The sequence below is a fragment of the Anopheles merus genome, chromosome 3L (genome assembly GCF_017562075.2).
Source record: "Anopheles merus strain MAF chromosome 3L, AmerM5.1, whole genome shotgun sequence".
Lineage (NCBI taxonomy): Eukaryota > Metazoa > Arthropoda > Insecta > Diptera > Culicidae > Anopheles > Anopheles merus.
The window spans coordinates 24,645,175-24,666,432 of NC_054085.1; the positions used below are offsets into that span (position 1 = coordinate 24,645,175).

At 42.6% G+C, this 21,258-nt stretch overlaps 2 protein-coding genes across 2 annotated transcripts; one reads left to right on the top strand and one right to left on the bottom strand.

The window, feature by feature from the left end:
• Positions 1–12,202: 12,202 nt before the first annotated feature.
• Positions 12,203–16,007, top strand: LOC121599319 (prisilkin-39-like). Its single transcript, XM_041927034.1, has 2 exons — positions 12,203–12,397; positions 14,674–16,007. Exons 1-2 carry the CDS (start codon positions 12,380–12,382, stop codon positions 15,751–15,753), a joined length of 1,098 nt encoding a protein of 365 aa, XP_041782968.1. The 5' UTR covers positions 12,203–12,379; the 3' UTR covers positions 15,754–16,007.
• LOC121599317 (phospholipase B1, membrane-associated-like) lies at positions 15,941–20,735 on the bottom strand. The gene is made up of 5 exons (XM_041927032.1): positions 20,614–20,735; positions 17,006–17,618; positions 16,814–16,942; positions 16,573–16,734; positions 15,941–16,511 (listed from the first exon to the last, which is right to left on the bottom strand). Exons 2-5 carry the CDS (start codon positions 17,581–17,583, stop codon positions 16,037–16,039), a joined length of 1,344 nt encoding a protein of 447 aa, XP_041782966.1. The 5' UTR covers positions 17,584–17,618; positions 20,614–20,735; the 3' UTR covers positions 15,941–16,036.
• Between the last annotated feature and the right edge of the window lie 523 nt (positions 20,736–21,258).

The window sequence follows — 21,258 nt, forward strand, 5'->3', positions numbered from 1 at the left end:
CAAGGGGAAAATTAGCGATTGTAATAGTCTAGCAGTCCTTTTTTTTGCTTTATAAAAATCATCACAAAAAAATGAATTTCCGGACGCTTTATCAATTGTGCGATACTAAAATCGAGCATGAAAACGAAATTGATGCTGCATCCATAAAGTAACGTTTCATATACGCCTAAGCTATGCAATCGGCATGACATGAAAGGGCGGGAAATATTTAAATATTCAACGGTTACCGGATTTAAGAGCCTCATTTATATGAGCTTTGACAACCGACATCTAGTTTCTCACCTCATGTGATGCCGGAAGTCGAATAGATTAAATTATTGTACAGTGTTTCCCCGAGTTACGCAAATAATGCGTTACGGAGACATTCACGTAACTCGGATTTTTGCGTAAGTCGAATATCATGTTTTACGGCCAAGGTAAGTTTGATTAATAATGATTTTGATTGAATTTAGTTCATTTATGCAATTTATTAATTATTTAATGCGATTCGCATAGAAAATTCGGTTATTTATGTCTTTTTAGTAATTTCTTGGGAAGAATTGTAAATTATTTTTCATTTGACAATTGATGGAGAAAATTGTACTGATTTGAAATCTGATTTGTCAAAAATAAAATTTCGCGTAACTCGAATTCGTGTAACTCGAGGAAAGACTGTATTTTATTTTCAATTTCACTTCACTTCAAATAACCAAACATATATTTTTAAAGGAATAGTTTTATAAATTTTGGCATAAAATTATCTAGTAATGAATTGACTCACAGCTATCTAACAAGACGTCAGACATGAAAAATGTATGGAATTTGCCAGATGATTATTTGATTAAAAACGAAATTTGTTTATTTTTTTGCTCGAGATGTATGAAAGTACAGCTCCATACAGCTCTATACGTTTGTTTGTTTAAGCAAAAAGACTCCGTTGGAGCCAAAGCCTCTCTAAACTGTTCAAACAACAACATACGTTTGTTCGAATCTGATGTCTTGTTCGATTGGTGTCAGGCGCGCTGTAACGCTTCATCAACGCCAAAGGTATGCAAATTGTATGACATGCACCAAGAAATGTTAAAAGAATAAAATATTCAAAAATATAGCCATGCTTACCTAATTTTCAGTACATCAAAAGTACCAAAACACATTTATTGGTAACGTATCAATAATATCTAAACTCACCAACAAAAACACTAACAAGATTAGGTGCAAAGAATTGAATGTTTGTGTAGAGAACAATATATTTTTCCCAGTGTGCGAAGAGCTTGTTTGTAGGCGATGTTTTATAAGTATGCAATCCGCATGCACTACAATTAATGATGGGCGATATTATAAGTGATTTCTTCATGCGATAGAGCTTATTTTATTTGCAATCAGTGTTGATGATCAGTGTTGATCAGTGTTGTTGTGTGATATCTATAAACAATAGTAATGTATGATTTTCGGATTAAAATATTTGAAACTATTTTTTTTTAATAGGATAGTAACCTTAACGCTCTTCTTAAAATAAATCGTTAGATGTATCCAAAAACAATCGGGAAGCAAACGGGAATAATTTTGCGAGGAGTCAATATTTAAAAAAAATCAGTGATCAACGCTGCAAGTCTATAAAGTCCAAATCTAAATATATTTGCGGGAAATTTTGGAAAATTCATGAAAAATAAAACACAACATGCGAATTAATATCCTTGCAAGGAAAGTCTTTCTTAACACCATAGCCATAGCCGTTTTGCCATTTTGCTATAAATAGTGAACACTTCAAACCCTCCCATGTTTACTTTATCAATATGTGTTCATCAGATCGAATCAATAATTCGAACAAATCTCTAAACGCTTAACCCTGTCAAACGTAACCGATCCCTAGCCTCCAACGTAATCGTTTGCATTCCCAAATTCGTTCCCGCGCCATGCACGGTGCACTGCACGGTTTTGATTTTGTAAGTAATCCCTTTCATAATCCCCCCCCCCCCCCCCCTGATGTTTTGCATCGCTCGTAGCTTTTTGCCAAAATATCACTACAACCGCAAACAAAACACAACAAGAGAGGGAGAGAGAGAGACCAAACATACCAACCCCAAAATAACCCAACCCGACCGAAGCTCAATATCCATGCAGGAGATCATCATGCAACAAACGTACTGCTCCTTTCACTGAAAATCGGGATCCACACACACACAAAAAAGAAAGAAAGAAAGAAAACCTTTCTTTCCCCTGCTCAAATGTGAACACATACCGAGCCCATCAACACAGGCATTGCAAAGAGAGCGGTACAGAAAACCTATCGGTCGGCTCAACTTTTGGCGAGCTATTCATCAATTAAATAATCAATCACTGTAGAAGGTGCCTCCCTGCCGGGTGCGTATGCTTTTGCGCGTTGCCATGCGAAACTCCGCGATGACATGGCGAGCGGTTGTGACTGACTATTTTGACAGCTATGGCTACTACTAGCACAAACACACGCAAACACCTATGCGTGTCGGTGGTAGCGGTCTAACAATAGTTCCTCCTAATGTTCCGGCCGCGTCCAGGGCTAATGTCCAGGGCTGACTGCGTATCGAAATACAGCCACCACCGCCACCATGACAACCATTGTGATGAGGTTTACTTTTACACTCCTTTGTAACGGTCATCGGAGCGCTGCGATACGAGCATTAACTTGCGCTTTTTTTTTTTTCTTGTGTCTCTTCGTTCGCTTTGTTCGCTTCCGGACGGGCTGGGCTGGGCATGACGACACCTTTTCCTCTCAGTCTTTTACGTCAACCGCGATCAACAATCATCAGCGATGGGGTTAATGATGCTTTGATCACACAAACACACACACTCGCATGCACACGCAACGGTCAAAAATTCCGAAAAATGCATTCTCCTTTCCGGCCTTAGAAGTGCCTGTGGGCAGAAGGGATGAAAAATCGTTTCCCTCCCATGTCCGACCGGCCCTGTTGGCTCCCGCTAAGCCTTGGCCTGGGAAGATTAGCGGGGAAGGCTATGCCCGAAAGGTTGGGTTCTCTTTCACCACTACTGCAACTGACATTGTTCAACTTTCACTATTCAAAAAATCGCGATACGATGGTTGCGATTATTGTGTATGTGTGTGTGTGTGTTTTTTTTTTACTTTTTCTTTTTTGCGGTAACCAACGACCATCAACAGCTTGACCGTTTATCGTTCTGAAGGTGGTGGGGGTTTAAAGGAAGGGGCAAAAAATGCACACTGAGCTGCGGTCACTTCCGTGTCGAAGTTGAATGAAAGAGTGAAAAAAAGCGAAATTCACAAAAGGCTAAGTAGGTAACGCATAGAAAACGGGGATTTCATTGAATTTCATGCATCATCAATTCAAAAGGGATTTAGTGAGCTTTTTTGTTAGGACAATGATTGAATGAACAAGGAATAGTATGAGGTACTTCAGTAGTTTTATTGAAAATAAAACCTATACTAAAATATTCACAATCGTCTGGTACCTAAAAAAGTTCCCACGATAGCCATACAGGCGTGAGTTTGATCCGGTTCGAAGGACTAAATATTTCAAAGTTAATATTGTTTAATAATGTGGACATACATTTTATTTTACTCTTTACCTGTTCATTCAATAATTATATCTTAAGTGCTTCTTGTTCAAAATAAGAATGGGTTTGGATTTTAAGAATATTAAATCAATTTAGATGACATGTTTTACTATAATAACTTAGTTTGATTTATATTGTGTATCATCTTAAGCATGAAAACTTAAACTCAACTTACTTTAAATGTTTAATGTATTTACATTCCGAATTCACAAATCATTGTTTACAACGTTTCTACCACCGTACTATGTTTCTGGAGATTTACTCATTCATTCGCCCTACAAACACATTCACAAAAGCACATTAAACATCCACTCCATTGCTAAAACAAACACAAAACGCTTACATTATGAAAGACACCAGCTGATTTAATTATACCATTAGTCTACCATCGATCAAAGATCATCATTAGTCCCGATAAGATCATCCATCTACATTGAGCCGCACCGCTACCGTCGCTTGCTGGCGTTCATTCATAAAACACTTTTGGCTCAACGAAACCGAGAGCTTTCCGGTTTCCCCGGGATGCAGGTGGAGTTGGAGTTGCTACCGTTACGCGTTGAATTTCTTCCATCGCGTAGTCTCGTACCGTTTGGTTGTCACTTTGTTGGTACGTTTGCAAACCTGCCCACCCATGCCAAATGCCAAGTCCCAGTGAATGAAGCTAATTCACTGTCTGATAATTTAATATGATGCACTAATTCTCATTGTTGCGGGAGGTTGCCCCAGTGCCGTGGGTCATGGAGTCTTTCCATTACCCGTATTGCGCAACGTAATCCGAAGATGGGGCGTTACACGAGCAGGTGCAGGTGTGCGCTAAAGCAATTTCGGCACACGGAACCACTCCAGCTGTGCTATTTTACCTCAAAAAAGTTTTTTACAATCAACGTTTACACCACCATCAAGTGAAAGGTGTGCTACGAAATGGGAGAGGCTTGCAACGAACACAACTTTGTAGCGTATCAGAATCTGGAGTATGCTCGCTAATCCCGCCAAAGCGGCCGGATGAAGCTGCAGCTATTAATCAACCTTTAGGGCCGTTCATTCGGTGCATTTTGCATTGCGTAAGAGCTGCAGCTCGCAGGGCTGGGATGTTTCATCCCCATCGCACCATGTGCATGTGAAGTGATCGTTAGCTTGTTGGATATTTTTATTAATTAGATGTGATTGATTGAAGCCCACGCTGAGGGAAAGGTTGAACACTTCTCGTCCGGTGGGAGGTTGGATGTAAGCCTATTAGAGATGGACAACACTCGTAAGCAGCATGTAAGCTCAGCGGGAAAGGTTGAGCACATGAGGGCTGGGTGAAGGTGTTAAAACATGTTTATTAGTTTATGATTTTGGGGGGTACAGCTTAAACATTTGGGAACTCATTTTTCACATTTCAAGGGCATCAAGGTAGATGGTATCTTATCCATCAAGTTAAATGAAACTATAGTTTCGTGGAAATTTTATTAATGACCTACTCGTGTAATCAATGTAAGAAAGGAATAGATAAATACTTTCATTAATTGCATTAGCTATCGTATTGCATCTTTTAATGAATGTTTTTATTTCGTTTCCAATAGGATTAGCTTTTCATTGTTTTTTTTTTTAATCTTGGAACTCATGTTATAAATTAAGTCATAATCTGTTTTTATTTACCAGTGTAACTATAATTATTATTTATTGTTTACATTAGTACATCATATGTTTAGATTTTTTAGCTTAATAATACTCCAATGCACATAATAATTAAATATAATTTCAATGTATCTCAAATTCTGCCTACACATCAGCGAATGTTGAAGTTAAATAAAGAATATTGGTTTGGTTCTATTTGCTCCGCTATTCTTGTGAATTCTAAATTGGTTGAAGTGTGATCAACTATACTATAAAGCCTACAGTTTATTTTAAAATGTAAAATACAGTAGTCAATTTAGATGCTTTATACAGACTCATTGAAATCTAAAAAAATAACTAAAGTAGGATGGAAAATGAAATTAAAAACAAAAAAAGCAACCGTAAAGTAATTTATTTTAATCTAAATCTTTAAAATCATTCCAAATATTTAGTTTTATTAATTTAAGCATATCGTATGAAACCCAGGTCATTCTTCTATCAACATTTGAACGTTCTTTGTCTTCAAATAACACGATTCGTTTAACAACTATATTCATGAAGATGAATATATCTTTTTCACTTGAGAGTTTAATTTCTGCCTTTACAGCTCCTAATTTATTGCATTATAGCAGCTCTTTAAGCTTCAATTAAAGATGTGATAACCTCAATCGACCGTAGATAGTAAATCCTACCAACTAGCCTACCCTCAATCACCATTGCTAGCCCACAGCAAACGATTGGTGTCTTCCAGTTGCATAATTCGTTCCACCTGCCATGCAGGTGCTAACAATGAACCATTTCACTAAAGCAACCCAAATAAGTGCACCACCCGGGAAAGAAAATTTAACCCACTCAATTTGCTCACTTGCGGCGGCCGCTTTTAGCGCGGTGACAAAAATTAACCGCATCGCTGGCGAACGGCCCGCGACGGCAGAAGCAGCTTCCCTAATGGAGCACTTCACGTGTACTACCACACAAGACACAAAAACGATTGCTTCTGCTTTGTGGAGCCTTACCTAATGAGACACTAAATGGAAGCAGGCGTGAAGTAGTGCGACACGAATTACCCCAACTGCCAGTACTTACACGCGGCCATACACAAGCTTATACATGCACGAATAATAATAATAAAAACAAAACAAACGCAAAAATCCAAATCATTTCGCGGGCTGAAAAATGTGCGATTTTATTTTTCATTTCATTACCGCCGCGCAACCACTCTTCGCGCGCGATGCTCGACGCCCGGAACGAAATGCATAATTATGCAATTATGTTGCGAAAAAAGAAAAACGGAAATCGCACCGCTTAAGCCAGCAGCAAGATGAAGAAAGGCTGTGCGGGTAAGCCACTTTATCCCGTGCTGCATCGGCGCGCTGCAAGGTGGTGCGGATAGATTGGATTTATTTAGTTCGTGGCCTTTCTTTGCCGCTGCAGCAGCGGCGTGAAACCGTGGTGCATCATCCTCGCATCATCCGGACAACGTTTTGAACCGTTCCGCCCGTCAAGTGTCATGCCGGGCATTGCATCACGCAGAAAGCTCCACATGCAATCGACAAAAAAAAATAAGCGCGAAATCGTATCAACTTTTTGCTCCATTTTATTTTCGACTCGAGTGTGCGGCCGTTTTTGGGACAGCATTTTTACAACCTTCGCCCCTCCGTTTCTCTCTCTCTCTCTCTCTTTCCCTCTCTCACATCGGTTTTCGCGACAGCTGTGTGATTGCACAATTACATAAAGCAGATAAAGGGAACTTTCTTTGTTGCGATAATAATGTTGCACATTTCATGAGTTCTCCATATTAAGAAATGCAAACTGTCTCAGCGTCGCTGGCGTTTGTACCGCGGGAAGTTGGCAAAGTGTGTTAATAGTTATCACAAAATTAATGCTAATGAGAAAGGCGTGATATGCAACGGGCGGAAAACTAAGCTTTTATCACGCGAATAACGTTGGGGCACTCTTTTTTTGCACACTTACGCTATTTGAATACTTACCTCATACACATTTCCTTGTTTGCTTGATGCAAGTTTTCATGCAGCCTTATATGAACATGAACATATCTGGAACAAGACTTAAATTATAGTACATCATTTAAATTATAAACAGTTTGTTGCTGGAAAATAACGTAAAAAATTATGGTTTTTGAAAAGAAAAAACATAAATATTGAAATAAAAACAAACACAATTTCAAAAGATACTTTAAAATAACCGACTTTTATATCGTACAAGTCGCATTAAAAAATTAAACAACCAATGGGGCCTCTCGCGATTCTAGTCAGTTTTTTGTATGGAGTTTGACAGTTGGAGGCTGAAATCTTGTAAAAACTCCATACAAAACCACACACAAAACTAGCCTGCAATTTTCAGACTAGATTATTCCAGCCTCAAAGCTAGAACTAGATTCGAGGACCTGCTCGAAAAATGGCAAAACAAGGTGGTGTTTACATTTATCCCAAGGTGCATTAAAGAATCAATGTGTATGTAGTCCAGGTGGTCCCATAGAATGGTTTTTGTAACCAAATTTAAATATCTCTTTTTGGCAGGATGGGTGAAAACTTTTGTTCAAACAACCTTTCTGATGCTTGACGAATACACAAAACACTCTCTAAATCTTCATTCAGAAGCAGAAGCGATAAAAATAAGTCTTCTAATTTCATCTAATTCATCTAATTTAATTTCATTTCGCCTTGGGATAAGCGCACCTGTATATTATATTCACTTAAATAGCTGCTCGAAAACTGCTATACAATGCCAACAGCTGACAGGCTGAAAATTTCAGCCTACCAACTTAAAACGGAAAGGACCCCAATGATTGAAAAAATACATACGATAAGTTATAACAACAATGATAAATAAGTATATAAAGTCGCAAACACAAATTAATAATTCCACGAGAACAATCGTAACAACAACGTGAAAATGATAACAAAAAGTAAATAAATAAAGTAAAATAACGAAATATTGATTGAAAAACAACTTCAAAGAACCAATCCTCACAACCGAACATTGACATAACTTGATTAAAGAAACTGAATATGACTCCTCGGTTTGGTAAAAGACATGTTAATGGCGGTAAGCATCAAATAACTTAACCACGCCGGCGACATTCAATCATCATGTCTTCATTTTCACTCCCATCCAACCTGATCCTGTACACTGGAAATGAAAATGAAAGTACATCAGTGAATACAACAACAACAACAAAACCATCGCCACCCCACAGCTTCTACAAATTGTACGATCGCGACCGATCACGTAAACCCCACATGTGCATTTTATTGGCCCCAAACGTTTGATCGTCTAGCGAAAGCGTATCTGTTTGTTTTATTGCTAACATTTGCTGTCTTTCTCGCTTCCTTAACCTTACCCAAAAAAGTGCTTCTTGCAGCCTTCTTTTTTATGCTACCACATTGACTGCCGTAACAACGACGGAACTTAATTAAACAATTGCGAAAGCCTATGCGAATTGCTCGAATGGGTTAATGGTTTAATGACAAATCAAACAGGAGAATGTTCCGGGAGCTGGGAACCATGCTTACCCTGTTCAACTTCAGGTAAAACATCTTATTCAACCTGTTGCAGTTCCGCCGCTTCCTTCTTCCCTCAGAACTCCGGTCAAACAGCTTTCGGTTTTGTTTTTTCACCCAAACCTTCCGTTACCGTCTCCCGAAATTGCATAATGGCCCTCCCGTCCAGGGTGGTGTCGGCATTATGAGTTTATCACAACTTATTACTTGCACCCTTGTTCGCGCGAGAAGTCAGCAAATTCAATCGACCTTTCGGTTGCGCTCGAACCGATCGAACAGATTACGGTTCCGCGCCGGCTATGCGTTCAAAATGCGCGTGAAAGAACGGCGGGCTGGTGGAATATCCAATAGGCTAGGGGCCGGAGGAGACCGGGAGCTACCCCGGGTGAAGGTTCGGTTCCGAAGCGATCGTCCAGCAGCTGGAACGATTCCGAAAACGTTCCCTTCACTTTATCTTCGTCAACTTCGGCCACCTTTGCGAGGGGGCCACTAGGGCACGGGCACATTTCTTCTTTCACCGGCGTGGCTCTTACGCAATCGGTGAGGTTTCTCCTCGGTAGTCCATCAAACATTCGCTCCTAGACGCGAGAGCCCATACAAAAAGCGTACATAATTTTACCACATTTTCGGCAATCAAACATATTGTGGACCGCACCGCACAATGATGCATTTTTGAGCTCGATGACAACATTCTCCAAAACGCTGAAACCTGCTGCCGCATGAAGACTACGCAATAGCCACCACACACAGTCTCTCGGGAGGAAGAAACATTTCCCTCAATCGCCCGAACAACTTCCGCCATGTAGCCGAATGTGTCACAAATGTGTTTGCGGGCTAGCGGATCAGATGCAACCACGGTCGAAGGGTGTTTCCTTCCAACCGCGTGCGCCAACTGATCCAGTTCCGGGCCGTTTTATTTTGATCGATCGATTTCGGCTGGGGTCAAGCGTCCACGACCTGCCGTGAGATCACTTTCAAATGGCAGAAACGCACACGCGACGTTAACGAGACGTCGGAGACAAAAGGCTCCACGCAATGGCAGTTGTCCCTCTCGCTAGTCAGCAAAAGGTTTTGTTGTAATGTTGGGACAGGTATGATGGATGTGTGTACGGTTGCTTCCATGTCCTCGGTCCAGCGGTGACGGTATTTTGCTTCTCCTCGGGCGGGATAATGTAACCCGCTCGTGCTCAGTGATCATCTACGGTCGGGAGTGGCTTGCATAATGGTCGTATCTGTTCGATTGTGTTCTGATTACAGGCGTTAGGGCCATGAAGAATGCACGCGTTTCGTAATTCAGACGAGAAAGCAGCGTGTGCATATACAATTAGCCTTTGTTGGGTAGGAAGATCGCTAAATGGAGCGTTCGGATGTAAGTTTGGAGCATTTTTCCAGGCTTTTTACACTTCAGCTAGTTTAATAATGTTTACCTTAAATACTCCTTGCTGGACCAAGCATGGTAAAAGGTTATTATCTGTGAATAATTTCTGGAAACAGAGAAATGGTAGTACGGCTTCCTCTTCTTTCGATTAAGTTAAGTCATAATAAGAAATCTCTTACTCCAAGAAATTTTATAGATTTTTGGGCGATGATGACCTTCTAATGCAAGGCTGGTAGTCATGCTAGGCTGTTGGTCAGGTAATTTTTTTAATTATGAAGTAAGGCATCACGTTAACAGCAGTAAGACCAAGCTCCAACCATGTCTCCCCTTGATAGGAGTGCTTCTATCGACTACAATTCTTCATGCTCGACTTTTGTACATACAACCAAACATTTCCTAGATTTCAGGCTGGGCTATTATGGTTGTTATGGTTGTAACTGTAGCTTATTAAGAAGACGGAATATCCTGGTTTCAAAAATCATATAATAAAAATAATAAAATAAACAGAAACAGAGAAAATAAATAACCAAACATAATTCTTAACATACGTAGTTTCATCCGAAATTAGGCAACAAAATTACTGAAATTTTCTAAGGTTTTATACTTGGAATAACCATTTCAATTTCATCAATAATTTGGCGCAACAAATGTAAAAAGTCATAACATCTCCAGGGGTTGAAATTTTGAAGCTAATCTGGATTTATTTTTGTTATTCATCTGCTACAAACTTTTGATTTACAGCCTGTTCCCGAGTTACGTAAATTCGGAGATACGTGGTTATCAAAATTTGACAGTTTCAAATCTATACAAATTCCTCCACCAATCATCAAATGCAAATTGATTCAAAAAAATACATTATGCACCCAAGTATCAGATACAAAACGGGAAATTCATCTCACGCGGATATTGGAGTTACGCGGATGCCTCGGGGATGTATAAAAAGCGTATCTCGGAAGTAGATTGTACTATGTCCTCAAATCAAACTAACAACTTAAATGTACCTATACCTAACCTAAAGTTTGAAACATTTCAGACCTCATAGATAACATTCTTTCTATATATTTAAAGTACAAACATGGAGAGTCATCTGATTAAAAGGAAAAGAGAGATTTCTAATTCATCCCCAGTTTGGTTAGTTTTACCCAAAGCGTACACGGTAGTGCCCACTCCATTTGTCGCCGCTCATTAACAAAGGTCACATTTAAATCGAGAAAACATAAAGCGACAAGCAAATCACAAAACGCATGCAAAATATCAATCCCTTTCCCTTTTTCAACACATACAACCTGCCACACAAAACGCCTGTCCAATTGGCTCAAAACTCCAAAACGACACCGACAGCAACGCTCCACAACTGCTAACCCGTAAATGTCAATTACGCATCCCATATCAATGCGATCGTCCCGTAAATAACTCGTCCAACTACTGTGTGAACATCAGCGGCATGGCCATTCATCCATCTCCCGGTACGCGAAGCTTTCGGAAAATGACAGACCTTTCGCGGGTGGTCATCATCGGTTGGAAATGTCGGCACATACGAACATACACAAACACACACCACTCACAATGGCTTTTCCCGGGGCATAGTATTGGCCATCCCAGAGCCTGTGAGGACAAGTCTGTGTACGTTGCGCAATCGTACGTACAGGATTGTCGAGCACTTGCGGGAACGAATTCCACACCAGAAGAGTTTTTTTTGGGTTTCGGAGATATTAAAACCACATTTTAGTAGCGCAACAGGTATTCCAAATTTTCAACAAATAAATAGGAAAGGCTCCAGAAAACCGGTTACGTGAGTTGAACATTATTCCATCCAAAATAAAACCCTCGAACAATTTTCCTCATATACTTTCGATCGATCCTCCGTGCGTAATCCCTGCTGTGCCTGCTGTGTCCTACTGAGCCGCTACCTCAGAAGTACTTGTCTTCCTCCCGCGTCCAATTTGAAAGGCCCTGCCTGCATTGAGGCGGGCGCTTGTATCACTATTGCCCCAACCCTTCCGGACTGGAAGGAGATTGCGCTCTCTTTCTCTGCCCGCCAACGAGATAAACCTTCTTCGAGCGATCTCCACCCCACGACGCGACACAGATCACTTGCGCTTTCGGTCGTATAAAAGAGATTGTTCGCCACCGGCAAAGCATCAGTGAGCGCAGTGCCGTCTCAGCCAGCACAACCAACTGCCAAGTCAGTCCCTCATCTGTGTTTCGTGTGTGTGTGTGTGTGGTTTTGGGCTTTCTTTGGGCCCCGACCTTGCCAAAAAAAAAAGAGCAAACCCCTCAGTGTCTTTTGCTGCTTTCGTTGATACACGTGTGCATACAAGAAAAACAGAAAATGAATCGTTTCAGTGCGGTAAGTGCGGCAGCGGCATCATGTAACGGAAGCGCAGTGTGAACGAAATCGTGTTTGAAGGATCTTGTGTGTGTGTTTTTTTTTCGGGATTGAATCAAACGTCTGCGGTATACTTTTGGACTTTGCGAAATCGGTGATGGTCAATGACTGTGATGCTGCAATACCGGATAGATGATTCCGACTGGGAAAACCCTACGTTTGTAAAAAAAACAGATCTCCAAAAAACTCAACGCAACACACTCTACTCGTTCAAAGTGAAAGTGATCAATTGATCGAAGCGTGATTGCGAGCACGAGCACACATAAAAACGAAACAAATTCGCAGCTCTTGAGCGAATGGGGCGGTATGCTGAGACGGTTGCCCATTACTTCCTGAAAGGCGACAAAAAATCCAATTCAATTAGCTTGAATGACAGTACGCAAGAGAGACAAGAGGCGCACAAATTACGTACACCAAGAGCCATGTCAATACAGCGAATTGCGCTGATATTGCTTTATGTCTTCAGGACAAGTGGTCGTAGCAGTGTGTAGTTTAATAAGAGTGCAAATCGCATTGAATTAGTTGAATTAGTCAAAATGTGGTTTCTACGTTCTACGCTCTTACTACACAGCACGATGTTCGTTGGAAACAGAGAGCTTGCCCTTGTCCTACTCAATTTTAAGGATTTCCTATTCCTTCTATGACAACTTTTTTGTAGTAAAAGCTATGCAAAGACGAGGATGATTTGAAATGTTTTATACATTGCAATTGTCTTTTGTCTTGCTAAGCAATTGCTGAATGTGACTGTTCCTTATAGACTCTAAGATTGCATTAAAATTAAAATTTTATATAAAAATTTAACCAATATGTGTGAAATTGCATCGACAAAACGAAACACATTGTTACATGTTAAAGAAAAAATCGTTAGAAATTCAACCGAAATTACTATCTAGCACTAAACAAAGAGGCGAAAGTACTTCGTTGGAGCCAAAGCCTCTATAAACTATTCAAACAACATCTAGCATTAATTACCTCAGCAATGCCTCCCAAGACGCTTCACTAGTTTGTGCATCACTCTCACAAACCGCTCCTTTTCATGTCATTTGAATACTTCAGATACCTTCTAAACATTCCTTCGGTTCCAGCGGAAGTAACCGAAACCCATTACAAGAGGCATACTTAGCGGACCACTAATGAGCCGTACACAGCTCCCAACCACTTCAAAGTAGCCACAGACTCACAACTCTCGCTCGAGTGCAACTGCATCTTCCGTTATCCCACCCATACATACTGCCCACTCACACAACGCTTACATTATTGCACAGAATAGCTGCATTGCATCACTGGAACTGAACGGTCTAAACCGCACAGCAAAATCTTGATCGCAATCGGTCGCACTTTCTTCGAAAGTGAAAACGACCAACAGCAATAACAAAAAACTGCGCGATTATGTCATGCTAGTGTGTCCAGTAATCCAGGAGGATCACAGTCGACGCACGATTAGGGCTCAGCTTTCCTTTCACCTGCTGGTAGTTAAACTGAAACAGTTTTGGGGCAGTTATCGTTAAAATCATCCGGGAAAGGTAAAGATCAAGTGATCAGCGGTTATTTTCGGTACTTATGGTGAGTCGTCAAACAGTCGTGATGATGATGATGACAACAAGTACACATCAAAATGTAACCTTTCTTTCCTGTGCATCAATGTGCTGGGGCTGTTCATCTGATCGCGATTAATCCTGTTTTTGTAGAAGCGAACCATACTGGAACGCAGTACTTTCGTACCAACATCTTCTCAGCCGTATGCCGTTCGGTACTTAAAACGGGCGGGAGAAAGGAGTTTGGTTGGTCACCTTCTTCCCAGTTGCCGGCTTCAATATTCGTGTTGCGCAATGTTCAACCGGCAAATGACCGGAGGGTTCTCCAGCCCTGTCTCACTCGCCGAGATAGGGAATTGGATGACGCCCGGTTTTCGGTGTGGAAGCGTGGGTTTTGCAATCCGGTTAGCGCCGTGATTTCACTTTCCATAAGTTCGAGCAAGTACGTTAATGTAACGATCAATGGTACCGTGTACGGTTGGATCCTGCAAAGAGGGGTGGGTTTACCACACTTAACCTTCTTTTGGAACGGTTTATTCCGGTCCGGAGGTTTGAGATCCTTTCCTGAAATGAAGATTTATGGCAGGTTATGCAATGGTTGGACTTTCTGTGCAATAACAGCTATTCGCGACTCCACTTCTGTGTCAATAGTTTGTAACGGTTCGCTAATAAACGCGTTGTTTTTTCCCCCTGTCTTTTCAGATTTTCATGCTCGTTAGTGCATCGCTCGTGTGTGCTGAACCGCCAGTTCACGGTGGATACGGCCATGGTCACGGTCATGGTGGTGGTGGTGGTGGCGGTGGATACGACGATGGCGGCTACATCGCGGTTAGCCCAGGTCATCAAACGTCCGAGGGACTGCACGTTGACCACAGCCTGCTGCACAAGGTGAAGGAGGCGCTGCTGGAGCACGAGAACTCTGGATCGCACGGCGGCGGCTACTCTGGCTCGCTGTCGACCGCTTACGGACCACCGTCGGGATCGTACGGACCACCGTCCCCGGTTTACGGTGTACCGTCGTACTCGGGCCACGGACACGTCAAGACCACCGGCATTGAGCTGGGCCACGTTCAGCAAGGCATCCAGGTCGCCGAGTACTACAAGGCCGCCCACGGTCCATCTTACTCGTCGTACGCCGCCCCATCGTACTCGTCTCACTCATCCTCATCGTCGTACTCGGCACCTTCCTACTCATCTCACTCCTCCTTCACGCCATCGCACGGCTACTCATCGGGAGGCTCGGCTTACTCTTCCTACTCGGCACCATCCGTATCGTCTTACTACTCTGCACCATCTGTATCCTCTCACTACTCTGCACCATCTGTATCTTCTCACTACTCTGCACCTTCCGTTTCATCTCACTACTCTGCACCATCTGTATCATCTCACTACTCTGCACCTTCCGTATCATCTCACTACTCTGCACCGTCGCATTCTTCCTCTTCCTTCTCGGGTCTATCCTCCTCGTACGGCGCACCTTCGCTCTCCTCCAGCTACGGTGCCCCGGCCGTCTCTTCCCACTACTCCGCACCTTCCTTCTCGTCTCACTCGGGCGGCTCCTACTCGCTCGGCTCATCGCACGGCTCATCCCACGGCTCGTCGCACGGCGGTTCGTCGTTCGTTGCCATCCCATCGTCCTCGTACGGTGTGCCGTCGTTCGGTTCGTCCGGCCACCATCATCGCCCGTCGCACAGCTCGAGCCACTCGTACTCGTCCTACCGTCCGCCGTCCTCCTCGTACGGACCGCCGCGTCCAACCTACGGTGTGCCGCACCATCACTAAACACGATCATCAACACAAATCGTACCATCCAGCGTCCAGCAGCCAGCACAGTTGCTGCCAGGCGTGCCGTCATCTAAGTCAGTTCTAGCATCTTCGCCTCCATTCGCACCACCCATCAACTCGTAGGCTTAGTACAACACTTTCACAACGCACCTCATCTACTCAAAATACGTTGTTTTGTTTTGTTTACATTGTGTACAGAGTGCATCGCGATCGATGTTTTATAATAAAACAAGAGTTACTTAAAAGTGAAACAATCAACCAGTCTTCGAACATTTTATTATCAGCTATTGTAGTACGTCTTAATGTACGGGCTCTCCGGGGTTGGACATCTGAACTCTTCAAACAGTTGTTTCAGTACGGTGGTTTTGTGGCGCGTGGGCTCCAGCATGTTGTTCCACAGTCCGTTCGCCGAAACGGCGTGGCCCTTCTGGCTGAGATGCACACAATCGATGGCCATGATGGAAAGATCCGGCTTGCCGTCCCTCCGATGGAAGATGCTTGCGTCTCGGTAGAATGGTTGATAGACGACCGTAAAGTCATCACTGTGGAACTCGGGCCGATGGCTTACCCGCTCCATTATCTTCACGAAGCGTCGCTCAAGCTGCCGGTAGAGATTCCGATTGCCGGAGTACTTCGGACCGTACAGACAGGAGCACTCGATGGGGCGCACAAACTGACAGGTTAGCGGCGCTTGCACTTTGTCGATCGAGAACGATAGATTTATTAACGGCGATGGTACCAGGTTCACCAAAGTTCTGGAAAAAAAAACTGGAATGTAAATAAAATCCTTTTTCGGAACGATCGAGTGCGTTTTACCTTGGCATCACTTTTTTGAGGTAGTACAGGGTCGTTAAGAGATACTTCTCTTGATCGCGGTTGATCCATTCGGTAGCGTTCGTCTGATAGCACACGTCCGAGCAGAAGTCGTTGCCTCCAATCATGAGCGTCAGAAGCTTCCAGTGCTTATGCCAATTGACACTGGTTGAAGATAGGAACAGACAGCAGCAAAAGGCATTGGTAGTTGGCTACAATTTCTCTTAATTTAATGACTTCTTACCGTGGATCAGCTTTCATACGCTCCACCAATGATGCCGCATTGTAGGGCATATCGCTCGTTGTCGCTATAATCTCCGCCACGTTAAACTGTGACGGCAGATGCACATTGTATGAGTCGGCAAATGAGTACCTGATATACAACAACACATCTTGTAAATAAAACTGAATCATTTTAAAACCTAGCTCCACTTACCCAAACAGCCGCGGATTGAACTCTTTCAGTATGTTGGGCAGTGTCAGATGCGTTCTCCACGTGCCCTGACCGCCAATGCACCACGACAGGCCCCGGTTGTCGATCAGCAGCTCCCAGAACTGGCGCGAGTTGGCCCCCGTCGCGCTGGTGAGCGAGTCCCCGAGGGCCGCCACCACATCGAAGTCGCCCGGCCGCAACCGATGCACGCTGGTCGGCGGCGTCGCGCTTCTGTATCCCCGCACGTCGCAAGGAAACGGAACGTTCGGTGGTACGCGCGCCTGCAGTGACACACCTTCGTCCCGCATTCCCGTCGGGCCGAGCAATCGATTGTACACCTCGCGAATGCCACGGTACATCATGCGCACCGGTTCGGATGCATCCAGCCGGCTGGTAACGATGTGGTTCTCGTACTCCTGCGTGCCGGTGATGTTTTTCAGTATGTTGCCCCGCTCCCGGCTGATGCGGTTGCGGACGGGTGGACCGGTTAGTGTGGCGCTGGCCGATCCGCGGAGCGTGGTGTAGTGCTGCAGTGCGGTGCACACCGCCAGCAGTAGGAGAGCCGAATTCCTGGATCGCATTCTGTGTTACTACGTGCCGATCGGGTGGTGCCGACCTGCCGAGCGGAACGAGAAAGTTAAATTGAAATATTCAAATTTAGTCAATCGTTTAACCGGGAACCTGGGAGCTCCAGCCCGGGAGAAGGAAATGCAGTCCCAGGGCAGAAGCAATAGAAGTTGATATCGAACCAGTGCTGATACCGACGGCTAAATGCATTACGGAATGTATCGTGTAGGAATGTATTGGGAAAAGTGATGTTCCGGGTAAGGCTGGGGAAAGAAAAACATTCCCCGTCCGGTACACAAAAAACGAGCCATGTGAACACACATGACCAGGTGGACGCTATCCAGTGCATGGGTGAGGCGTGCACGTGAGGCTAGAAAACGCCACGTCCACAAGCCCGTAACGGAACGAGCCCGCCTTTTGGGGTTGAAATATTTAGCACAAATTTTCGGCAAACGTTTCGTACGTGCGTTGCATTCCGGAGCGCTGATGACGAAACTGTTGACGATGCAACGGATGCATCGGAATGAAATCCGCTTGGGTGAGGGTAGCCTACTTGCTCCCGATGCCCAGTGCATTCGCTATTTCGATTGACGCGCGTGTTGTTGTGGAATTGATACAGTGGTAGCAGCGGCAGCGACCGAAACTCTGCATATAAAACTCTGATCTGATGCTCTTATCTAATGCATCGATGAAATGGAAAAAGAAAATGTGTCCTTGGCTTCTTTTTAAACTATAGCGAAATATTATATAATCATAATTCGGAAAATATTATTGTAGATATTGAAGCGCATTAAAAATTTAATTGTTTGGTGTGAAGTAATAATCAGGAGACTCCTAATCCCAAAAACCAATACTTTTGATAAACTCTAGTAGAGTCTTTCACTTTTCTTAGACACATGTTAAACACATGTTTTCGAGTAGTTTAGTTAATCAATGTTTGTACATAACTAAGACATCAATTACCTATTTGACTAGCACACTAGTCTATTTACAAAGAAATAAACTAATAAATTAATTGATCTTCAACCATGGTTAAGCTTAAAAAGAAATTATTCTCAATTTCAGTTTGCACAATTCAGCCTAAGATTTTACTTTGATATAAACTAAAACCCTTATTTAGACGTTATTTGAACTATCGCAGACTAAAAAAAAACGTTTTTTTAATTAGCTTTCTTATGCTCAATACAGATAGGGAAAAACACTGAAACATAATCAATGCGAAGTAAACAGAAATACAGTCATTGCCACTAAATTTTGACTCTAACTCACCTATTTTTGTCTCGAAGGCACCAATTTTTGACAGTGTGTCACGATTTTTGCCTCAAAGGCATCAATTTTTGACAGTGAGTCAATCGCTTTATTTACAAAATTTTAAGTAATTCCTGAAAGTGTGTATTTTGAAATGATTTAAATAAAGTTAATTAGTGAATAATTGTATTGATAGAATTTAAAACAAAACAATTGCTTTCCCAATTTTGGATGTTTTAATGGAGTGAAAAAAATGGCATGTATTTTCAGCTGTAAACAAAAGCTTTAGAATTTCTAAAATTCCATCATTTGTTCTCAAGAAACAATAAATTTACACAGTTTTTGTATTTTTTATGAGATGTGAGATAACAAATGTTAAAAATCTGCTTAAATACCTTGTCAAATTGTCATGATTGCTACAGGAGTCAAAAATTTATGACTTACAGACAAAAATAGGTGCGTTAGAGTCAAAAATTGATCCCTCAAAGGAAAAAAATTATGCGCTCTGTCAAAAATTGCTGCCTTAGAGCCAAAATTTGGTGACAACGACTGTAATAAAAAATGAAATTTACAGCAAAAAGACGAAATTTTATATTTCATATTAGTACAAGATAATAAATAAAGGAAACTTAATCAATCGTGGCCGGTCTCATGGTACAGTCGTCAACTCGTACGACTTAACAACATGCCCGTCATGGGTTCAAGCCCCAAATAGACCGTGCCGCCATACGTAGGACTGACTATCCTGCTATGGGGGGAAATCAATAAGTCACTGAAAGCCAACCCCACAAGTGTGTTGGCAGGCCTTGACCGGCATCGGTTGTTGAGCCAAAGAAGAAGAAGAATCAATCGTATTTTTACAGTCCCTAAATCTGTGTGCTGAAATCAGTGAAAAAAGGACTAGTTCACTCGAACGTATATTATTAATTACTTTAAAACACGCTTCAATAAATCATCTGAATTACACTGTTGTCATAAAACTTTTTGCGATTTTGCCATTTAGACCCATTTTCGCACAAGTGTCAGATCAATAACAACTACATCAATTATACCAACAACACCTTTCCCAGATTTCGAAAAGAACAGCAATCCAAATGCCTGCTTCTAATACATATTTCAACGCCCAACAATCTAATTGCTTCGGAAGTGTGTTTATTTACCGACAAACATGAACGCATGCCCGCATGCCAACGTTTTCGGGGTGTTTTTTTTCCTTTTACTCCATACCGATGGTCCTTTCAAAAGCGAAATTAAATCGTCGCTTTATTTTACACACATGCACTCAGCAGTTGGGTTCTGTCTTTTTGTTCACTTTTTCCTCCGCTTTGTCTCCCTCTCTCCAAACGGCGTCCATTCTAATGCCTGCAAACATTGCCCGCGTGGGCAAACAGTATCTCGCGATTTAATTTAATTAATACCACAACAACAACCCGAATCACACATACGCACATGCCGGGGAAAACGAAATAATTAACACGCCGCCAACATTAATCACGGAACAAACACAGACACACACATTCACAGGCAAGAGCACATTTGTTTGCAGTGCATGTTGTGCAGTTGCACAACGTACGCGTATCAGTAATCGATTCGCTGCATTATGCTGAACTCTGCTGGATGATATTTACTTTCGCCGTTAATGAAAGTTCCGATAGAAGGTGTGCGTGTGCGTGTGTGTGTTCACACAGAACAAATAACTCTTTCCACAATGTTCTGGTTTTGCCCGGGGGTGATCGAGGTTTAAGTGCCACCACAAATGAGCCAATTTCAGCCACGATACACACACACACACTCACCTAAACGCCGATTTTTTCCCCTGTTGTGTTCTTTAGCAGATTGTTGCTGGAAAATAGACCACACTGTGAGAGGGACCACCAGCTACCATTCAGCAACCTAAACCACTCGAAGTGGAATGTAAACGAACAACTGATCGACCAAGCCCTGCTGTAATGCAACGAAATGCTTTATAACATTAACCAGAGTCGATTTTTTCGACGGGGGACTTTGATGAGTCCACCGTCAGGCATTAAAATGCTACCCAACCGCTCGGAGTGGATTGCGACCGTATTCAGCAAACCCTTCCAATTGAAACCACGATCCAATCGGGTCAGCTGTGAACGTGACCAGGTGAGAGCGTAGGTGCACATACACACTCGAACGTCAACTCGGGAACGAATAGGATAGGTTATGTTTATCCCATTATCCTTCGCACACAATGTCACCGACGACATTGCACTTGAAACGAGTCGTTAAGTCTACCGTGGAAAGAAACATATTTAAATCCTGTCGTCAATGCTCACACACTCTCAAACATCTGCAATAGTGGAATGCAATTGAAACATACGCCATTTCATTGTCAACGCGTCGATAAAGCGTTCAAAGCGCTCACCGCATTGGTAAGTGTCAATCCGTACATACCATATCAGCGGTCTTCGTTGTTA

What these genes read in the sequence shown, in the direction of transcription:
- LOC121599317 (XM_041927032.1), bottom strand. Translation starts at nt 17,583, where the DNA reads ATGCGATCCAGGAATTCGGCTCTCCTACTGCTGGCGGTGTGCACCGCA. An exon ending in CGTATGAAAGCTGATCCACG is followed by an intron (nt 16,735 to 16,813) that starts GTAAGAAGTCAT and finishes ATCTTCAACCAG; the next exon opens with TGTCAATTGGCATAAGCACT. An exon ending in CTCAAAAAAGTGATGCCAAG is followed by an intron (nt 16,512 to 16,572) that starts GTAAAACGCACT and finishes TTTTTTTTCCAG; the next exon opens with AACTTTGGTGAACCTGGTAC.